Genomic DNA, 17,284 nt, shown 5'->3' with positions numbered 1-17,284 from the left:
TAGGAAAAGCCAGCAACGTCAATGAAATAGGTATGATGCTGTAAGGGTGCTTTTGGCGAAGCTCTGTGTATTTCTTCTATTCAATAAAAACAGTTTAATGATGTTCACAATAATAGATTGATAATTTATTTTATACATTGCGAATATGTTTAATGAAATATTTATATGTTAATAACAATGAATTTTAGTGTAGGGACGCCTTGTTTGCCTAACAATTCCAATAGAGACAATTTGACAATGATGTAGCAGAGAAGTGCACCTTCATACGACACGCCACAAATTAGGATATCATCCCTCCAATCTGGATGTCTGGCATTCCTCTACAGTACGGTTTTACGGGAACTTTCTTCGACGTATAACCGAGTTGTAGAATGAACTTCGTTGCGCGGTGTTTCAAGGACTATGCGACACGACATGGTTATCTTCAAAGAAGCACGAAGCGAAGCACTTTCCTAAAAAGCCGGCAATCTCAATCCCAATATGAATCTTTATGCAAACTTCAAATTGTAAATTGTGAAAGATAAGAGTTGTGTTTTTGAAATTTGCAGATTTAATATAGATTAAACTATAAAAGTTATGGATGTAATGTATGTTTCCATTAAAGCGGAAGTTGTTCGCAATACTGGTTTCATGTTATCGAATATTTGGTACATTTTTATCATCGATTACAAAATTTTACCTCTAAGGTAAGAAGTCGAAAGTTAAATGGATTATAGACAGTTCAACTTTTAGAAGAATATAAGCCACAATGAAAGGTGGCCGTGATTGTTTTACAATTTATATAATATGCATTTATAATCCAGCACAATATATACACATTTTGTTATTGGACTATGTCTACAATCTATGATTATATAGAATATGGTTCGTGCTAAAGTACCCATTTTACATCAAAGCGCTTTGTCGTAACGCTTCAAGAGTATGGCTCTATCTCAGCTGTAGTGGAAGAAAATTGGAGTGAAGTAAGTTTTAACCATATTAAAATTGTGTTACGATCGAGCTTATTAATTATTACTAGTTGTTCATATATAGTTCATACGCAGTGCGAAACAGTTCACGATTCAAAAGAGATTACGCCCACTTGGTACGAGATTATTTGTTTTGACTCCGAGTTTAGATTGCTCAACCTCTATGTGCGGCCTGAACCGACTTGAACCAGTCAGTTGAGCACATTAACGAGAGACTATCAAAGCGTCAATAAAACACACGGCATTATCTCCGAACGTGCATGCTTTATTGCGAGCGGGAAACAGTAAACGAAGTCGAATTGCTGTTTACAAGTTCATTATAAAAATGCAAATCGCAAAGCACTGGGTGTTATGATTGAGCTCTGACGTCATCGGGCAAAACGAGCGGTGAGCTCACCAACAAAAATAGCCCCGTGGCGTAATAAAAAATTGCATGCTGCAGGCATCGTTATCATGTGGTCAGTGCGAAGACCTCAAGCCTGAGCGTGGAAAATAATTTATAATTCATGATTGATAGTCCGGTGCAGTTATGATCTTTTGACTTGCAATTCGACAGCTGCGTGAAATGAAAGGACTTTTAAGGAATGTATTTAAGGGAATGAGGTCCCGGTTGGATTGTTAATAATTATAGCGAATGAAAAGCGTATTAAATTAATTATACGCTGTATTTTGGCGGCCATTTTAAATATTACACGAAAGGATTTTTTGTTGAATTCTTCGTAACTTTTTTTATTTTAAATTAAAACGGCACGCTTGTTTAACAATAAAAACTGTGTGATAACATAAAAATTTTGAGCAAGGTTAGTAAACTAGTTGACCGCGAAAACTCATGGCCAAGGTAAAGGTAAATGACACCAGCTAACTTTCACAGTGTTGGATAGTTGTAAGCAAGAAATGTTAGAGTTAAAAAAATTTAAAGCTAAATTATTAAATCAGTAAAAAAAATCACGTTAAACTCTTTGTACAAGATAGTTGCCTTTTTAAATTTGGAAGATGAAATTTTGAAATCTAACATGGCACCTAAATGAAATTTATGAAAACTTTGGCAAGAAATGCAGCACATATCAGAACAACTGAACAGAAGAACTTCATAAGCTAAAAGTATTTTCTTTGATGAACGCGAGTGTTACACATTTAAATAAAACACTTTTTTAATGGATTAAAACGCGTGTAATTGTAACTGCTTTTACATTAGATTTTGCGTAATAGTTACATTTTTATTATTATTTTAGTTCCCCTGAAAACGTGATCTGGAGAGGTTTCGAAACGTCGAATCAACAAAAATAATAATAAAAATTTAACTCTTACGCAAAATCTAATATAAAAACACAGTTCCAATTACACGCGTTTTAATCTATTAAAAAGTTGTATTACTTACATACCTATGCGTATGTATATGCCTAACAACAGGATCCCAGAAAATGTTCAAAACAAAAGTATTACGATATTCAAAAGAATTATTAAAAAACGTTTGTGTGGTGAAGGTTACTATAGAATAAATGACTTTCTCAATGATGATGCCACAGATTGGGAATGGAGCGGCCGCCCTCAGGCTGTTGAATAATAAGTTTAATTTTACAATATTACTAATAACACATATTTTTTGATGAAAAATAAAGCCCGCTGACTTTGTATATACTTCTCAGGTCTGAGGCATTCTTTTTGGAATGAGTGGTAGTTTTTGACATTCAATAAGATATATGTCACATCCTATTTTGAATAAAACTATTTGAATTTTAAATTAATATCTTCCCTTCTGTGAATAAGAGCTTCTTAACAGTAATATAAGATCCGATAAAATAACTAGTTGGCAAAAACTGGCACGTCTTTATCATTGCGACAAATATTTGATGATTGAGATTGAACACCGCATTATCTAACACCAATATTGGGTAAATATTTATTTACTTTCACAAGGGCGTGTGCTTAATACGTTAATAAAAACTATGTCAACGAAAGGATTTAAAAGATAATTTTTTATATAATTTGCTCTTTTTTGACTTTCCACTAATAAAATTGAAAATTTGCGCAAATTCGGGAAGTTAGTTTTAGCTTTTAACGCGTTTTTCGACAATCTAGTTATCATCAGATCTCGACGTTTTGAGGTCCTAGGAAGCTTCCCTAACCAATTCCGTGATGGTGGCGCCATTCGATAGGGCTTGACCAAACTTAAATTTTCTATACAATTTGGACCGATTCGGACCGGAAGATTTAAAGAAATCTCAAAAAAAAAACTACAAATATTTTTGTTCATTTGTGTTTTTTTGTTGGAATAACTTTTAAACTGCTTTATCATTCAAAAGTTATTGCCGTTTCGAAATTCAAAAAATAGTGTTTTTATTAAACTTTTACCAAACTTTTAATATCCTCGAATAGCTCAAAAACATGAACAGCTAACTCTTTGAGATCGAAGAGCTGGAAGGGAAGGAATAAGCGGGATGTTGCAAGGATGGCCTTTAGGGTCAACCGTTTTCCTAATTCTTTTTCTACATATATTGTTTTCTCGTAGATTTTTTATTTATATGAAGTACTTTAAACATAAATGTTTTGCAGACTAATATAATAGAACTATATTATGTACCTTCATACGCTAACATTGCCAAGCCCAAAGCCTTGGTTCCTGGATGATAACACTGAAGAATCTTTGTATAGGTCGAACAAGATTGACGGTCAGTTTACGCAACGCCCTTTTGTTTACATTAGTCATATTTTATGCTCTAGTTTTGCAAGCACTACGCAGACCGCATGATTGGCTCAAAGCACAAACTGCGGTAGTATACATTGAACCAGTATTGAACCAAAGCGTTACGCGATCTCAATCGGCCACCTGATTACCCTTTACTTTTTTTTAATGACAATAAGGGACAAGAAGACCAGGACGTTCAGCTGATGGTCATTGATACACGCTGTATATTAATTACAATGCAGTGCCGCTCAGGATTCTTGAAAACCCAAAAAAACTGTGCGACACTACAATTGCGCTAGTCACCTTGAGACACTAGATGTTAAGTTACGGCCCTTCAGACCGTAACACAATAACACTTACACATTACTACTTCACGGGATTGTGGTACCCATAGTCTAGCCGACATCCCGTGCAAAGTAGCATCCCACTGGTAAACTGCTTACAATACACATTGGACTTATCACGCGTACTATTTTGTAAGTTAGGTATCCACTAGAAATATAAAGCAAATAAGAAATGAAAAGAATCTAACACATTTTGTCATGTCGGTAAGCATAAGTGATTAACATAGCAGAACAAATTAAAGAATTACATTTAAATTAGATACAAAAAATTTCAAAAATTTTGGAATAACACGTTTTGATTTTACTGCAAACTTTGGTCTCCTTCTGTTTGTCTATTCTATTTAAAATAAATATACTATATCGTGCTTCGTATCAGAGGATTGAAATAATATTAATTTCTAAGACATGAAAATAGCACTTACATTACGAGTTGCTACTGTCAATCACGTTGCCGCATTATAAGGCCTAGAACACATCGCCTCACATTAAAAAATACAAAATAAATAACAGCAGACATAAATCGTCTGCAGAATGCCTCTTTACCACTGTCGGGAATACCCGATGGCCGTAAAAACATGAACTTATTTCTATCGTGACGCGAGTAGAAGGAATAAATAACAACAGATAACTCATAAACGTCCATGACTTAATTATGCAGAAAGATTTATATATTTCATTTCGTTACATATATTATTCTGATACGTGAAGACAAACAAGTGCACTGACAAACCGACAAGCGTACTTATAGTTTTTTAACAACATATATTTTTGTAAAATACTTTATCAAATAAATTAATGAAAAATGAAAAAATCAGACAAAACAAAACTATCATTAAATTTATTGTAAAAATCTTGCAGGAACTGCTCTCTCCTGAATATATCACGTAATTTTTAAGTTAAAATTTAGTTTTGCATCACCTCTAGATTTTACTTCATGAAAAATTAAAAAAAAAAACAAAAGCCATAATGTGGTGCGGCCTCACATAAATGAGGTCACTCAGAGTGAGAGCGCGACATTGGCAAAACCGCTCCCTTGTTTAGACTGCGTAGAACTTCGCAAGGGCCACAAGGCCTTGCTTATCGCCTTCTGGCATAGTTATACTCACAAAAAATGCCTGAGTTGGGAACGATCAGAAGGGGAGAATGAAAAGGGACCAGGTCAAAAATAACACGAACAAGAGAGCACCTTAAGGCATTGATACGAGCGGATGATAACCAAGCAAGTATGTCAGCAAATGGAGGCTCGCTATCTGTCTACCAATCTCATACATAGATGGACGTTATTTTAGGTACTATATATTATCTGTATACCTTGAGGGAAGTATTTTTTTTAAGTTTTCATTGTTACGTTTTGACTTTTGTTGTTAATAGTTCTGTAGTCACTTTTGTTCTGTGTCGCTATGATAGTACTACCAGAAATATAAACATATTCTTATAAATAAATACTAACCTAGATTCTTTCATTATTATAATAATAACTAGCTGGCTATTTTGTAATGCTGAATAATAATTAAATAAAAATAAAAAAAAATGTCAAAAAAAATATTTAGTGGAGGGTTTTATCTTTTAGGGCATACTGTGCAAAATAGATGTTGGCCGATTCTCAGACCTACCCCATATACACACAACATTACATACAAATCGCTTGAGCCGTTACAAACACCAGGACACGAGAATTTTATATATTAGACTAGCTGACCCATCAAACGTTGTATTGCCGTATAAAGTAATAAGAAAAAAATCAATAATTAAAATTAAGTTATATTATTCTTTCAATTTGATTTCTGAACGATGGGGGACATATGAAAGGAAAAACAAAATTGTTGTTTTTATTTAATTCCGAGCATTTTCATATTTATTCACCTTTTAAACCTTCCCTGGACTTCCACAAATAATTCAAGACCAAAATTAGCCAAATCGGTCCAGTCGTTCTCGAGTTTTAGCGAGATTAACGAACAGCAATTCATTTTTATATATATAGATAATCAGCACCACAACACATCACCTTTACATCAATCTATAATACTGAATCCAGAACAATGACGTCATCGACGTCAGTTGCAGAGATAATGTAACCGGGTAGTAGGTACGTATGTAACTGTAAAAGTCGTTCGTGTGTACCACCAGCCTTATCCTACAATCCGCATTATTCCAGCCACACGATCTATTTGCCGGGCGCGTTACAACAGCAGAGCCTGGTCCCGACCGCGACGCACTGACATTATGATTGCATATTGCGGGTATCAATCAATATAATAGCACCAATTCATATATTTGACACGCAACGAGGCATTTCGACTAAGTGGAAGATATTTCGCAACCTAACCAAAGCCGAGTGTATGGAAACGATTCTTTTTGTAGATAAAGCAGGTTTGTAATACAGTGAACGTGTAATATAATTATTATTAAAGTTTGCGCATTGACAAATAATACAATAATCAGATCTTAGAATCTTAGATCAGTCTCATAATATTTAATTGACCTACTTGAGGTTATTCTTCAATTCGGCATAAATGAATAACATCATTTATATGTCTATTAGAATATCGTGACGGTGTCTTACAAAATTAATACGTCTACATTTTATTGCATTTTCTCAAAAGATGACTTCACTTTACTCGAAATAAGTATCATAAGAATTACCAAATCTTATCGCCAGTTTTAACAACATTTTATATTTCACCATACAAATACTAATAACAGTGACAATTCTTTACTTGTTGAAGCAAGCAAGTGATAAATCTGTTCCCAAGTTGATCGAATTTTTCAAATTATTGACATATTTTTAATGTTAAATTGATCAAATTTTGTGATATTAGATGCTAATTGTATAACATTAAATCAAGACAAATCTATTAGAGACAGCACATACTTATTCTACGCCCTTAAGGACAAGTTGATCAAACTACAAGCAAAGCTATTATAGGCCTTGAAAGGTTTTTGTAAGACTTGTTTGGAAAGGTTCACATGAAGTACCCTTATTTTATTACAGATTACTGTTGCCTAGTGTTTTACTGCAAGTTTAACAAATTAATCCGACAAACTATTATTATCAATTGCGAAAGTACCTCTAGCGACCAATTTCTATATGCTTTCGCATTCCCAAATTGGCAAGACAATCTTGACATTTTAATCCTTTTCCTGCTAACCTAATAATCGATCTATATGTGTAAGTTTTGGTGATTTCTTCTATCAATCTATTAATGGGATAGTATTTTTTGATTGTATAAATACTACCGGTAGCGTTTGCTTTATGTATTATAATATGTATTCGCAAATGAAGTTTGACATATTCAAATACAGATTCATGACCTACTGATTGAGGACATATAATCTACAATATATATATTCAACGTAATGGTGATTTTACACGTTTTATACGAAGTTCAATCCAAAATCGAAAACTTGTCCAAAAACGAAAACTTAGTGTTCGCCTAGTTACGAACTCACCTCCCAAGTAATTTCTGTTGTATTTCAATTTTAAAAAAATCAAGATTTCCTTTCAGAATTCATACCTTTTCTACAACTTCCTCTTATATGACATTGTTCGTCACATATTTTGTCTACTGACATGAACATATTCAAGGTTTATGAAGTTTTTAGTTCGGCGTATTTTTAAAGGACATAATTGTAGAATACGATAGGAGATTAAAATGACGCCGGAAGTGACACAGACCTTGGAGAATTCTTGCGGCAGTAACATTATCGTCGCGCCACCCAAAGTGACTCCCACATGGCACATTGTGCTTCATTCAGAGCACGCAATGCGGGCACTTGTTCTACAACACTCAATAGTGAGCTTCACGATAACAGTAGGAGTACAAATCCAAGTACCCCTACCAAAAACCTATTGTACTCGGGCTATTTCTATTTTAACGTCTAGTGTGCGCGCGCCTATTTTGCATGGAAACGGTCTTGGGTTTAAGAAATACTCCTGACTTAAGAGGAACGTTTTTGGTTCTACTTAAATTTAAAAATATATGCACGCAGGGAGGGGTATGCAAAATTAATTTTAATTTAGGTAATTGCAGATACTGAGCTTGTTCAGAACCACCTCGGAAAGTATATTATGATGTGATGACAACTGAGCGGAGAGTGCGAGTAAAAACTTTCTTCGAAACGCACGGTTGTAGAATGCCAAATGTAAGCGGTGAAAAGAAAGGAGCTGGTAGGTACCTATATCTACTTATTCGAAGAACCGTTCAGAAGTGACAATAGTGAAAACGAATTTGAACCTTATTCAGTAAAGTACTGCCCGCTTCTTAATGAGCTTTCCATCCATGACCATTGAACTGTCGCCGACACAGGCTGAGACAGTTAGGGAATTTTTTTTTAAATCGAGGGGATCTGACAAAAGGACACTTTTAACAGGGAATTCACAAGCCTTAAGTCTATTTCAACCCACGGAAGGTGGCTTTATTTTTTTTTTAAATTGGCCGGCCCTTCCCGAGACTTTGCATAGCATTAGTCTTGATATCAACCACATGTTGATGCAGTTCTCGTCGACGATACACCGAGAATACTGGCACGGCAGTTTTAAGAAACGTACCCCGTGCTGTTGTCTGTACTAATGCCACTGATTTCCTGTATATCATTGATAAACAGAATATATACTTTAGGGGATAGCATGTAACCTTGCGGGACACCAGTGTTTTATGAGTTTAGAGTACCAACATCATTAATTGTTATCGTAGACGATGTGGCGACACCGAGAGAGGATATCAAACAGTGACCCCCGACTGCAGGGTTGGATCAGTGGTCAAAGCCATCACACGATAAGATACGCCGCGCCGGTTAGGTTTGCAAGATAATAATTAAAATACGCGATGTGTTTCTCACTCTCTTGTTATTCCGATGACTTTGCAAGATGGTAGTAATATGGCCGAAGGTGAGCATATATTTAACGGTAAAATCGATCAAGTCATAGTTCGAAGTGTAAATGTTGATTAAGAATTGTTTTGTAACCCATAATGGTTGTTTATAAAAACTGGTTAACGCTGAAAGAGTCGAAACAAGACCACTGTAAATACTGTGTTGTTAAACAAATGTGAGGTAAAAAAATCATAAAAATTTAAACTGTGCTTTGACAAATGGCTCGGCAATGGAAGAAACAGAACTTAACCCTTGATAATAAATTTAAATATTCAAAAAACAATACAGGTAGATTAAATTTTTAACCGGTTAGAATTTCGTTTCCAAGCCTAAATTACCATCAAAATGCATCTCTTACGCGTTCGCCGACCCATAAGCATGGTTTGTCATTTTACAATTTAATACATCTAATGATATTGATGGTAATTCATTGAGGAAATTCTCTGAGTAAATGCACATAAATTAAAAAAAAACATGCATTATTATTTCGTCACGAGTAACGTGTTGCCTAATGAGCCGTGTACTCATTTACGATTCTTTATTGAGACGTAAGCGTTTTTGCACGCTTTTTATGAGCTTCACATGTATGTATGTTTGTTGGTAACCGACTCATTTGGTCGCGATTTTGACCCACTTTAAACGGGCAGATTTCGTTCAAACTTCGTAGATTTATCGAGGACCGATAACTTTACATTAATTTGATAAAATTACTACATTTTTCAATATGCAAAATAAGATTTTCGTTAATTTATATATATTTTTCATTTATCGACGATAAGGCAGGAAATGATGTTCATTTTAAATTTCAATCAAAGTGTGTTTTTTTGTTTTTTTTTTAAACTATTTTTATTTAAAGAAAGGCATATGACTATAACGATCAGTATTAACAATAGAAACTTTTAGATGGATATTATATTATTCTTATAAGAGTATACATTAATGTTTATAAAATAGGCCAGCAATTATAAATAGGATAACATGATCTAGTAGACATTATTTGATAGCAATTAAAAAAAACAGACAGTTTTATTGAGGGGTGGATCGAGTTCGATCAATATTTTGTGTCTTTTGTTTAATCTTTATTTATATATAACTTCATAGATATAGTTTTTAATTTTCTTTTGTGGCTTAATTAAATAAAATTAAAAGCTCTACACGTTTCGTTAGGTATTGAAAGTTTGGACACCAAGTTTGAATGGTACAGTTTATTAAAAAGAAATGGACACGCTCGCCAAAACAATGCAGCATTGCTACTGGACTTATGATAAGAGCATAATAAGGTTTCTTTAATAATATGTCATATAAAATATGATTCACTTAGGAGTAAACAATAAAACAACTTAAGACACAACAACATGATCCTAAGCCCCTACTTTTAACAAAAGTGGTATGTCGTTGCGTAGACCGCCATCTAGTGTTGCACGAACGAATCTTTTGCTTGGTATGGCTGCCAGCTAGCGATGCTATAGTGCGCATTTGTTTCAATACTTCAGTCAGTTAACATCTTAGCTATAGGTAACGAAAATTCTTACGACAAACATAGATGGCGTTGTTATCTTAAATTAGTAAAAGAGTAATGGCTCCAAATTAATTACAAATAACTTAAATAAACTGCTATTGATCTCACTCGGGCAATTTCAACTGCCAAAATAGTGTAATATTTTTTCAACCAAATTAAATCTCGTGGATCTCTTAGAAACTTACTAACATAATATTAAAATAGAAAAAAAATATTTTATTTAGTAACTTATTAAATAAACCGCAATCAAATAGAAATCTCGTAGAATTCTTCGAAACTAACTAATATAATATAGTAGAAAAGTTATAACTTATTTAAATAAACTGCAATTGGTTTAATTCAAGAGTCCAGGCAATTTCAATTGCCAAAATAGTTCGCAGCACAATATTTATTCAACCGAATAAAAAAATCTCAAGGAATGCTTAGAAACACAACAAAAAAACTAACAAAATATAGAAATAAATATAAATAAGAATAAAACATCTTATTTTATAACAAATTAACAAAAAAACTTTTGGCCGCCCGAACAGGGACTTGAACCCTGGACCCTTGGATTAAAAGTCCAATGCTCTACCGACTGAGCTATCCGGGCCGATGTCAGTAATTGTGAAATTATACAATGGATTTTTCAGAACTCACAATATTACTGAACTTTTGACATCGCAAATAAATTTCCATTATAACATATTACAATATTCATTTGTATGACACACAAATGCCACATGAACTTAATAATTTGACCACACGTGACGACACCGAAAGCTGGTTGAGCATTGTGGTAACTACATTAACCGCCAATAGAATGCGCGCCATCTATACATTTTCATGAGAGCTATGCCAGTATTGCCACTCGACGCTAGATGGCGCAACGTGTTTACTTCACAATGAAAATCAGATAATATTGTACTGACTGTTTAATACTTTTTATACGTTTTTATTACATGTAGCCTTGCCATCACATATTATGTAGAACTTCAGACCCTGTGGGTTGTCTTCTAGCAAATAATTCCTTGGCGGGAGCATCGCTGTTTTATCTAATAGCCACACAGCTAAGTAACAGAACCAAACTTTAGGATCGAAAGAACACCTATTACTGTACCCGATAAAAACCAAAACACGACACATTCCTACCACCTACATTGTTAGCCGTAATTGAGTCATTGTAGTTAAAAGCATTGTATGCGTCTTTAACTACCCGGAAATACACCGAGCTGTAAGCGCAGTTTTATATTATTCACTTGTGTCAAAGAAAAAAGTCGTTAAATGACGCTTATTGACAAATCACGAACATTGCATTGCGTAAACTTTTAGATATTTATTGCAGTTTTGTTTCGAAGAAGAGAGGAAGAAATTTACCAAGCGTACTTTTATAATAAGTACGTAAGATTCTTCCTGAACGTACAATATATAGTACATATTGGGTACTGTTATTGCAACAATAACAAGCACAGTGTGTGTCAATTACGATGCATTTGAAGTGTTTACGTCTGATAAAAGTGTAACCTTTCCCAGACAGACTTCAAGTTAAATACAAACGTCAAGAAGCGTCAATTAACTGTGTTATTAACTCACTGTGCCCGCTGCAGACTGTCATAGTACCTGGAACAAATGAAACACAATCCATTATTATCTTACTGTTCTCTCTCTTACTTGTTATCAGAAATATTCAACAATATATATACACATTGATTAGGAAACTGATTTTATAGAATAAGTTTGCTACAAACGCTTTTCGAAAACCGAGGTTGACCTCCATTTATCAACTGCTATCATTCCGACATCCAAATATGCAATACTAGATTGGATTCAATGAAAGTATTTTCACTCTGTTACTGTGATTCAGCTTAATGGAATAAAAGCAGAAACGTGGGAAGTCAGAGAGAATCAATTTCAATGTTCACCGTTATAATAGTTTGTGATTATAAACAAATTATTATCAAATGATAGTAAAATATAAACAGGCATCGGTTAGCTACATTTTATTAAGGCACAGTGTAAACTCTATATAAGGACAATGTTGTTGTTTAATTGATAGAAGAAAAATCAGAATTAGAAAAAGAAAAAGTTTATTTTAGGGTAGCGTTAGTAGTTATGTGCGTAAAAATAATCCTATTTGAACGCTATTGCGTGTAGTCTGTTATTTTTGTCTGACGTATTTTGCTGCACCAGTACTTTTGTTGTATTTTTTACTTATTTTATCCATATTATCTTGCGATATTGAGGCATCGTGGTGATAGAGGAAGTAATTTTCCAATAATTTAGCTGCTGCCAGAGCTTCTTTAATAGTCTTTTTAGACAGAATTTCAAAAAAGTTTTTTTTTTTTTAATAAATCTTTTAACCTAGCTTTTAAACTGTGTTATACTATATAAATGAATTTAAAACAAGGCGACTAAAAAGTGTTTTTGTACACCTTAGACTTTGTGCCAAGTACCTAAAACATAATAATTAGATACTAAATGTAACTAGTAAATACTGAAAGTATATTTCAGTATTTACTGAACAAGCTACAGTTGGCTGAAAATTCCAGAGCACTGCAAATGCAAAATATACTCGACTGCAAAATGTCGCAGAAAATATTTATTTTTAAATTTATTTGGAGATTTTTGAAGTACCTTACTTAAAAAATCGGTTAATGACTGAATTTGTACAATATTTATGTCTTATACGACACATACGCTTTCCAATAATGCGTTAGGTTGTAAAACAGCTACTGGTCTTCTGGCGGTCCAACATCACACACTCTATCATTATCATTATCAGCAACGAAAATGATGCAAGAAAAAATCAACTGTTTGTCTATTTTTTTGTAATTTAAAAAAAAAAAAACAAGAAAAGAACAATGCTGTAGATGCACCAATCAATATATGAAATATAATACAGTGCGGTTTTCAAGGAACTTTCTTCCAAGTACTACAAAGCTGTGGAATGAGCTTCCTTGTGTGCCGTTTCCAAGACGATCCGACATCGGGTACCTTCGGAAAAAAAAAGCGCGTACATCTTACTTAAAGGCCGACAACACCCATGTGACCTGTACGCTTGATAGTCCTCCTTTACCATAAAAAACATGCAATGAAACATTATTTCTATATTAATAATTAAATAAGATACCGACTCATAGCAGGATCACAAAGCAAACAGTTTGCACTCATAACACTAGTCCACTTGTGGAAGGAACGCTTTATCAAATGTATTCAATTTATAATCACGGTCGTGTGCGATCGCAACAATTATAATCGCACTGAGGTGTCGACGACCTGCCATTAATGTCAATAAATGATTAGAGATTTGTGTCACAACGTATCTATTGATAGCACGTTCGAGAGACTCCTGGCTTCTACTCGAGCTCGAGTCATTTCTTGTTGCAGTCATTCGCAGTCTTTGTCACTAGAATAAATACGGTCTTACAAATAATGTTGGCCTAAAGTTATAACTGAGAATAAACCAATAATATGCAAAATGTTGACTATCGGCCGTTTTCAATAACCTATCTATCCTTAGTTTAACTTACTAGAGGTAGACAAATCTATCCTTTTACGCTAACTTACATTTCAATAACCTATTGACAGATAGCATTGCACATAACTATGGATAGATAAGATTTTGTCATTAAACGCAGCAATGTATCCGTAAGTTAAACAAAGGATAGAAATACAAATGATTTAAGTTTTCTTTAGTTCAACACGTGTTTCGCCTCTACACGAGGCATCCTCAGAACGTATTCGTCCTGTCCACGAGACTCGTGCCAGATTTTGGCGAGACACGTTTACGTGTCGAATTGTTTTAAAAAACAAATATTGGCGGAATTAACACTAAAGAAAACTTAAATCATTTGTATAATTATGGATTTCCGCAAAGTAACGCCTAATTCAATAAATTTTCTCAAAAGGATAGATATATTGAAAGCGGCCGTAAATCGCTGACAACACTGTCAATACAAAGATAATTCTGAAGTTTTCCGAATGTCAAGGAGGCTTTCACCGTCCGAATAAACTAATCGTAAGCAAAATGTCTATATGTAAACATTTTGCATATTCTTGGTTTGATATTAGGTATAACTTTAGACCAAGTTTATTTGTAAGGTCGCAATAGTTTGGGCTCATGCGATCGGTGTGGGGTTGAGTATCTACGCCCATAAAATTAGCCCTAATAAACAAAACGCGAGACTTCGGCCAGACTGAGCGGGCCCAGACATCGGGGTCGGTTTTAAGTAGGCCGCTCTACTTATTAACGATTCTCTTTCATCAAATCAATAAGCTTTTAGTTAATGGAATAGTGTGTGTGTGTGTGTGTCTGGCTGTCTTAACACAGTGTAAAATACTCCAAGTTCACTACTTCTCTCTGTCATGTAATTCAGTAGTGACAATGCAAAGATAAGATAAAGACAAAAAGTTTTAAATTTTGAATAAACTTACTTCGCGTTCATTAATAAAACAATGAGAATTTAATTACGTTACACTACCACTTTGTTGGTGTTTATAGCCATGTTCACTACGTTCAAGCTAAATACAGGTGGCTAGTTTTTGCTATTATACCTTTAGTAAAATATTGGTAAAAAAGATTATGTGCATATGACCATACGATAAACATAAAACCTTCATCAAGTCACAGTTATAATTATCTATATTCACAAATAATATAAATTGCTTTAATAAATTTATAGAAGAAAGAAGAAAGTGTATAAGGCCAGTGTGAATGAAAGTGTTGGAAGGGGTAGGGTAGGGGTAAATCAGGGACGTCTTGAAAAAAGGCCAGGTCAAGAGTACCCTAAAGGAGTGGGATCTGCCTACCACTACGGGAAAGAGGCGTGATGTATGTATGTATGTATGTATGTAAAAAAATTATATAATAATAATTGTGAATATAAATGGCTTTAAAATTTGCCCTGACTAATCACGCTCTCTCATGACACCTCAGTCTTATTCAATACCCAAATACTCTTTAGTTTCTAGGAGCTCTTTAGCTCAGCACGGGTAAAGAAATTTTCATTTCAAAATTGTCGGACAGTTATAATATATAATCTAATCTTACATAAATAGATTTCAAGTTTTATAGACAAGTTTTATATAGATTTATAGACTTTAACGGGGATCTCAAGCAGCTTGTATATAATTGTCTTGTTTGTATAATTTTCACTTTCATTAATCCCCTGTTTTCAAAATCGACTCATTTCGATCTCATTATCAATAAATAGTCTATAGATTGTCTTAAAAAACTTTGCCAAGAGTTAATCTTTAAAGCTAGATAGAAGTGGAAGTGTCGTAATATGATTTCCCTCTATTGAAAAAACATTTCGAGGCTTTCACCGTAGACGGACGAAGTCGCGTTGCCATCATAGCTGTACAGATGAACACAACTCGAGTGTATAAAAACGAATGATTTATTTATAAACATAGTAAATATCGCGTTACCATCGTAAGCAACACGGCTATATTGAATTACATCAACACTGAGCAAATATTATTAATAATTATTATGTCATTTTTGTTTTTTTAGTAATGATGTCCTCTGCGCACATTTTCGCGAAAGGTGCGTTATTTGGAATTCAAATAGTTGACAAAAAAAAATTTAAAAGTAATTTTCCTATGGAACTGAATGCACTGTTTTAAGCTTGTCCAGTGCGTTCACTTTACTCAAAAGTGACAGTTTATGGTATACAAGGGTTCATCATACTTAGAAATCACAGTTTGACGGATACAAGGGTTCATAATATTTAAGCCATAGTTTAAGGTGTACTATATAGGGTTAACTATACTTAAAAATCAAAATTTAAGGGATACGATAAGGCTTCACCATATTTAAGTCATAGTCACAGGATAAGGGATATCTTCTATGTTATGGGCCAACACAAACACCTAAATTTTGTTTCTTTCAATAACGTTTCATAATAAAAAAACAAACATTCACATCATAGAAATATTTGCACTTACCGGGAGTCGCACCCTAGGCCCCTAGATGTCAAGATCACAAACTACTGCGCAAAGAGGTCGACTAAAATTGTATGAATGAATGAATTACAATTCCTTATTGCACTAAAAATAACTAATGTTACAATTTGTACAGAAGAGTAATAGTAGCACTCTTATCATTCTCTTACGGGTAACCTAAAAGCGTAGGAGACTATGTATTTATAAATTGACAGAAGACAATATGGATATTAGGTTTTTAGAATCGTGGACATATAAGTAAAATAATTTCTATACTCTGCGATTTTCTTTCGTAAAAAATTGGCGAGGGCATATTCTATTTAGATTTAGATTATTAAATCATTTCAGAATATTATCATGAATAAAAAAGTGTGGCAAGCATCAGTCAATAAATAGCCATCGAGTTATTATTGCAATATGAGTAATGGCTTAAAATAAATAATATTGTTATTATATACTTTCAGTTTGAGAACGCGGAAGGTACTCTAGGTATGCCGCCGAGTTGACCATGCTTTCGCTTTTACATAATTTTAATAATATCAACATATAAGGTGGGGTCAGTATATTTTTACGTGAGGCTATATCACCAAGCACCCACTCAACTGCAACGTGCTGCATGAGCAGAAAATTAGCGCGAGTCACGCAATTGTGTTAATTTCGGCGATTCATTTGTTATGTAGGCATCAGTATGAATTATTTATTAGTATTTGAATTTACAAGTATATGCGATTGCATATGCGATCCGTAGGAGAACTAAAGTCACCGACATAGCCGAGATGGTTGGGAAACTGAAGTGGCAGTGGGAAGGGCACAAAACTCGACGGAAAGATGGCCGTTGGGGTAGTACCTATAGTCCTCGAATGGCGACCACGTACAGGATGACGAGTGTTGGTTGGCGCCAATTGAGAATCAACGACATCAGATCAACTACCGTCTTAGGCTTCAGCTGATTCCCACAGGCCGAGAGGCC

At 34.1% G+C, this 17,284-nt stretch overlaps 1 protein-coding gene across 1 annotated transcript in view; it reads right to left on the bottom strand.

Annotated features, from left to right (window-relative positions):
* The window catches only part of LOC126976434 (protein bunched, class 1/class 3/D/E isoforms), a 109,825-nt gene extending 96,304 nt beyond the window's left edge, over positions 1–13,521 (bottom strand). Inside the window, exons 1-2 of the mRNA XM_050824764.1 lie at positions 13,503–13,521; positions 11,962–11,988 (exon numbers count right to left, since the gene is read on the bottom strand). Coding sequence (XP_050680721.1) covers positions 11,962–11,988; positions 13,503–13,506 — 31 coding nt within the window. The 5' untranslated portion in view covers positions 13,507–13,521. The remainder of the gene's footprint in view (positions 1–11,961; positions 11,989–13,502) is intronic.
* Between the last annotated feature and the right edge of the window lie 3,763 nt (positions 13,522–17,284).

This window comes from Leptidea sinapis, chromosome 40, assembly GCF_905404315.1.
Source record: "Leptidea sinapis chromosome 40, ilLepSina1.1, whole genome shotgun sequence".
NCBI classification, from domain to species: domain Eukaryota; kingdom Metazoa; phylum Arthropoda; class Insecta; order Lepidoptera; family Pieridae; genus Leptidea; species Leptidea sinapis.
This window is presented reverse-complemented; position numbering and strand designations above follow the sequence as displayed.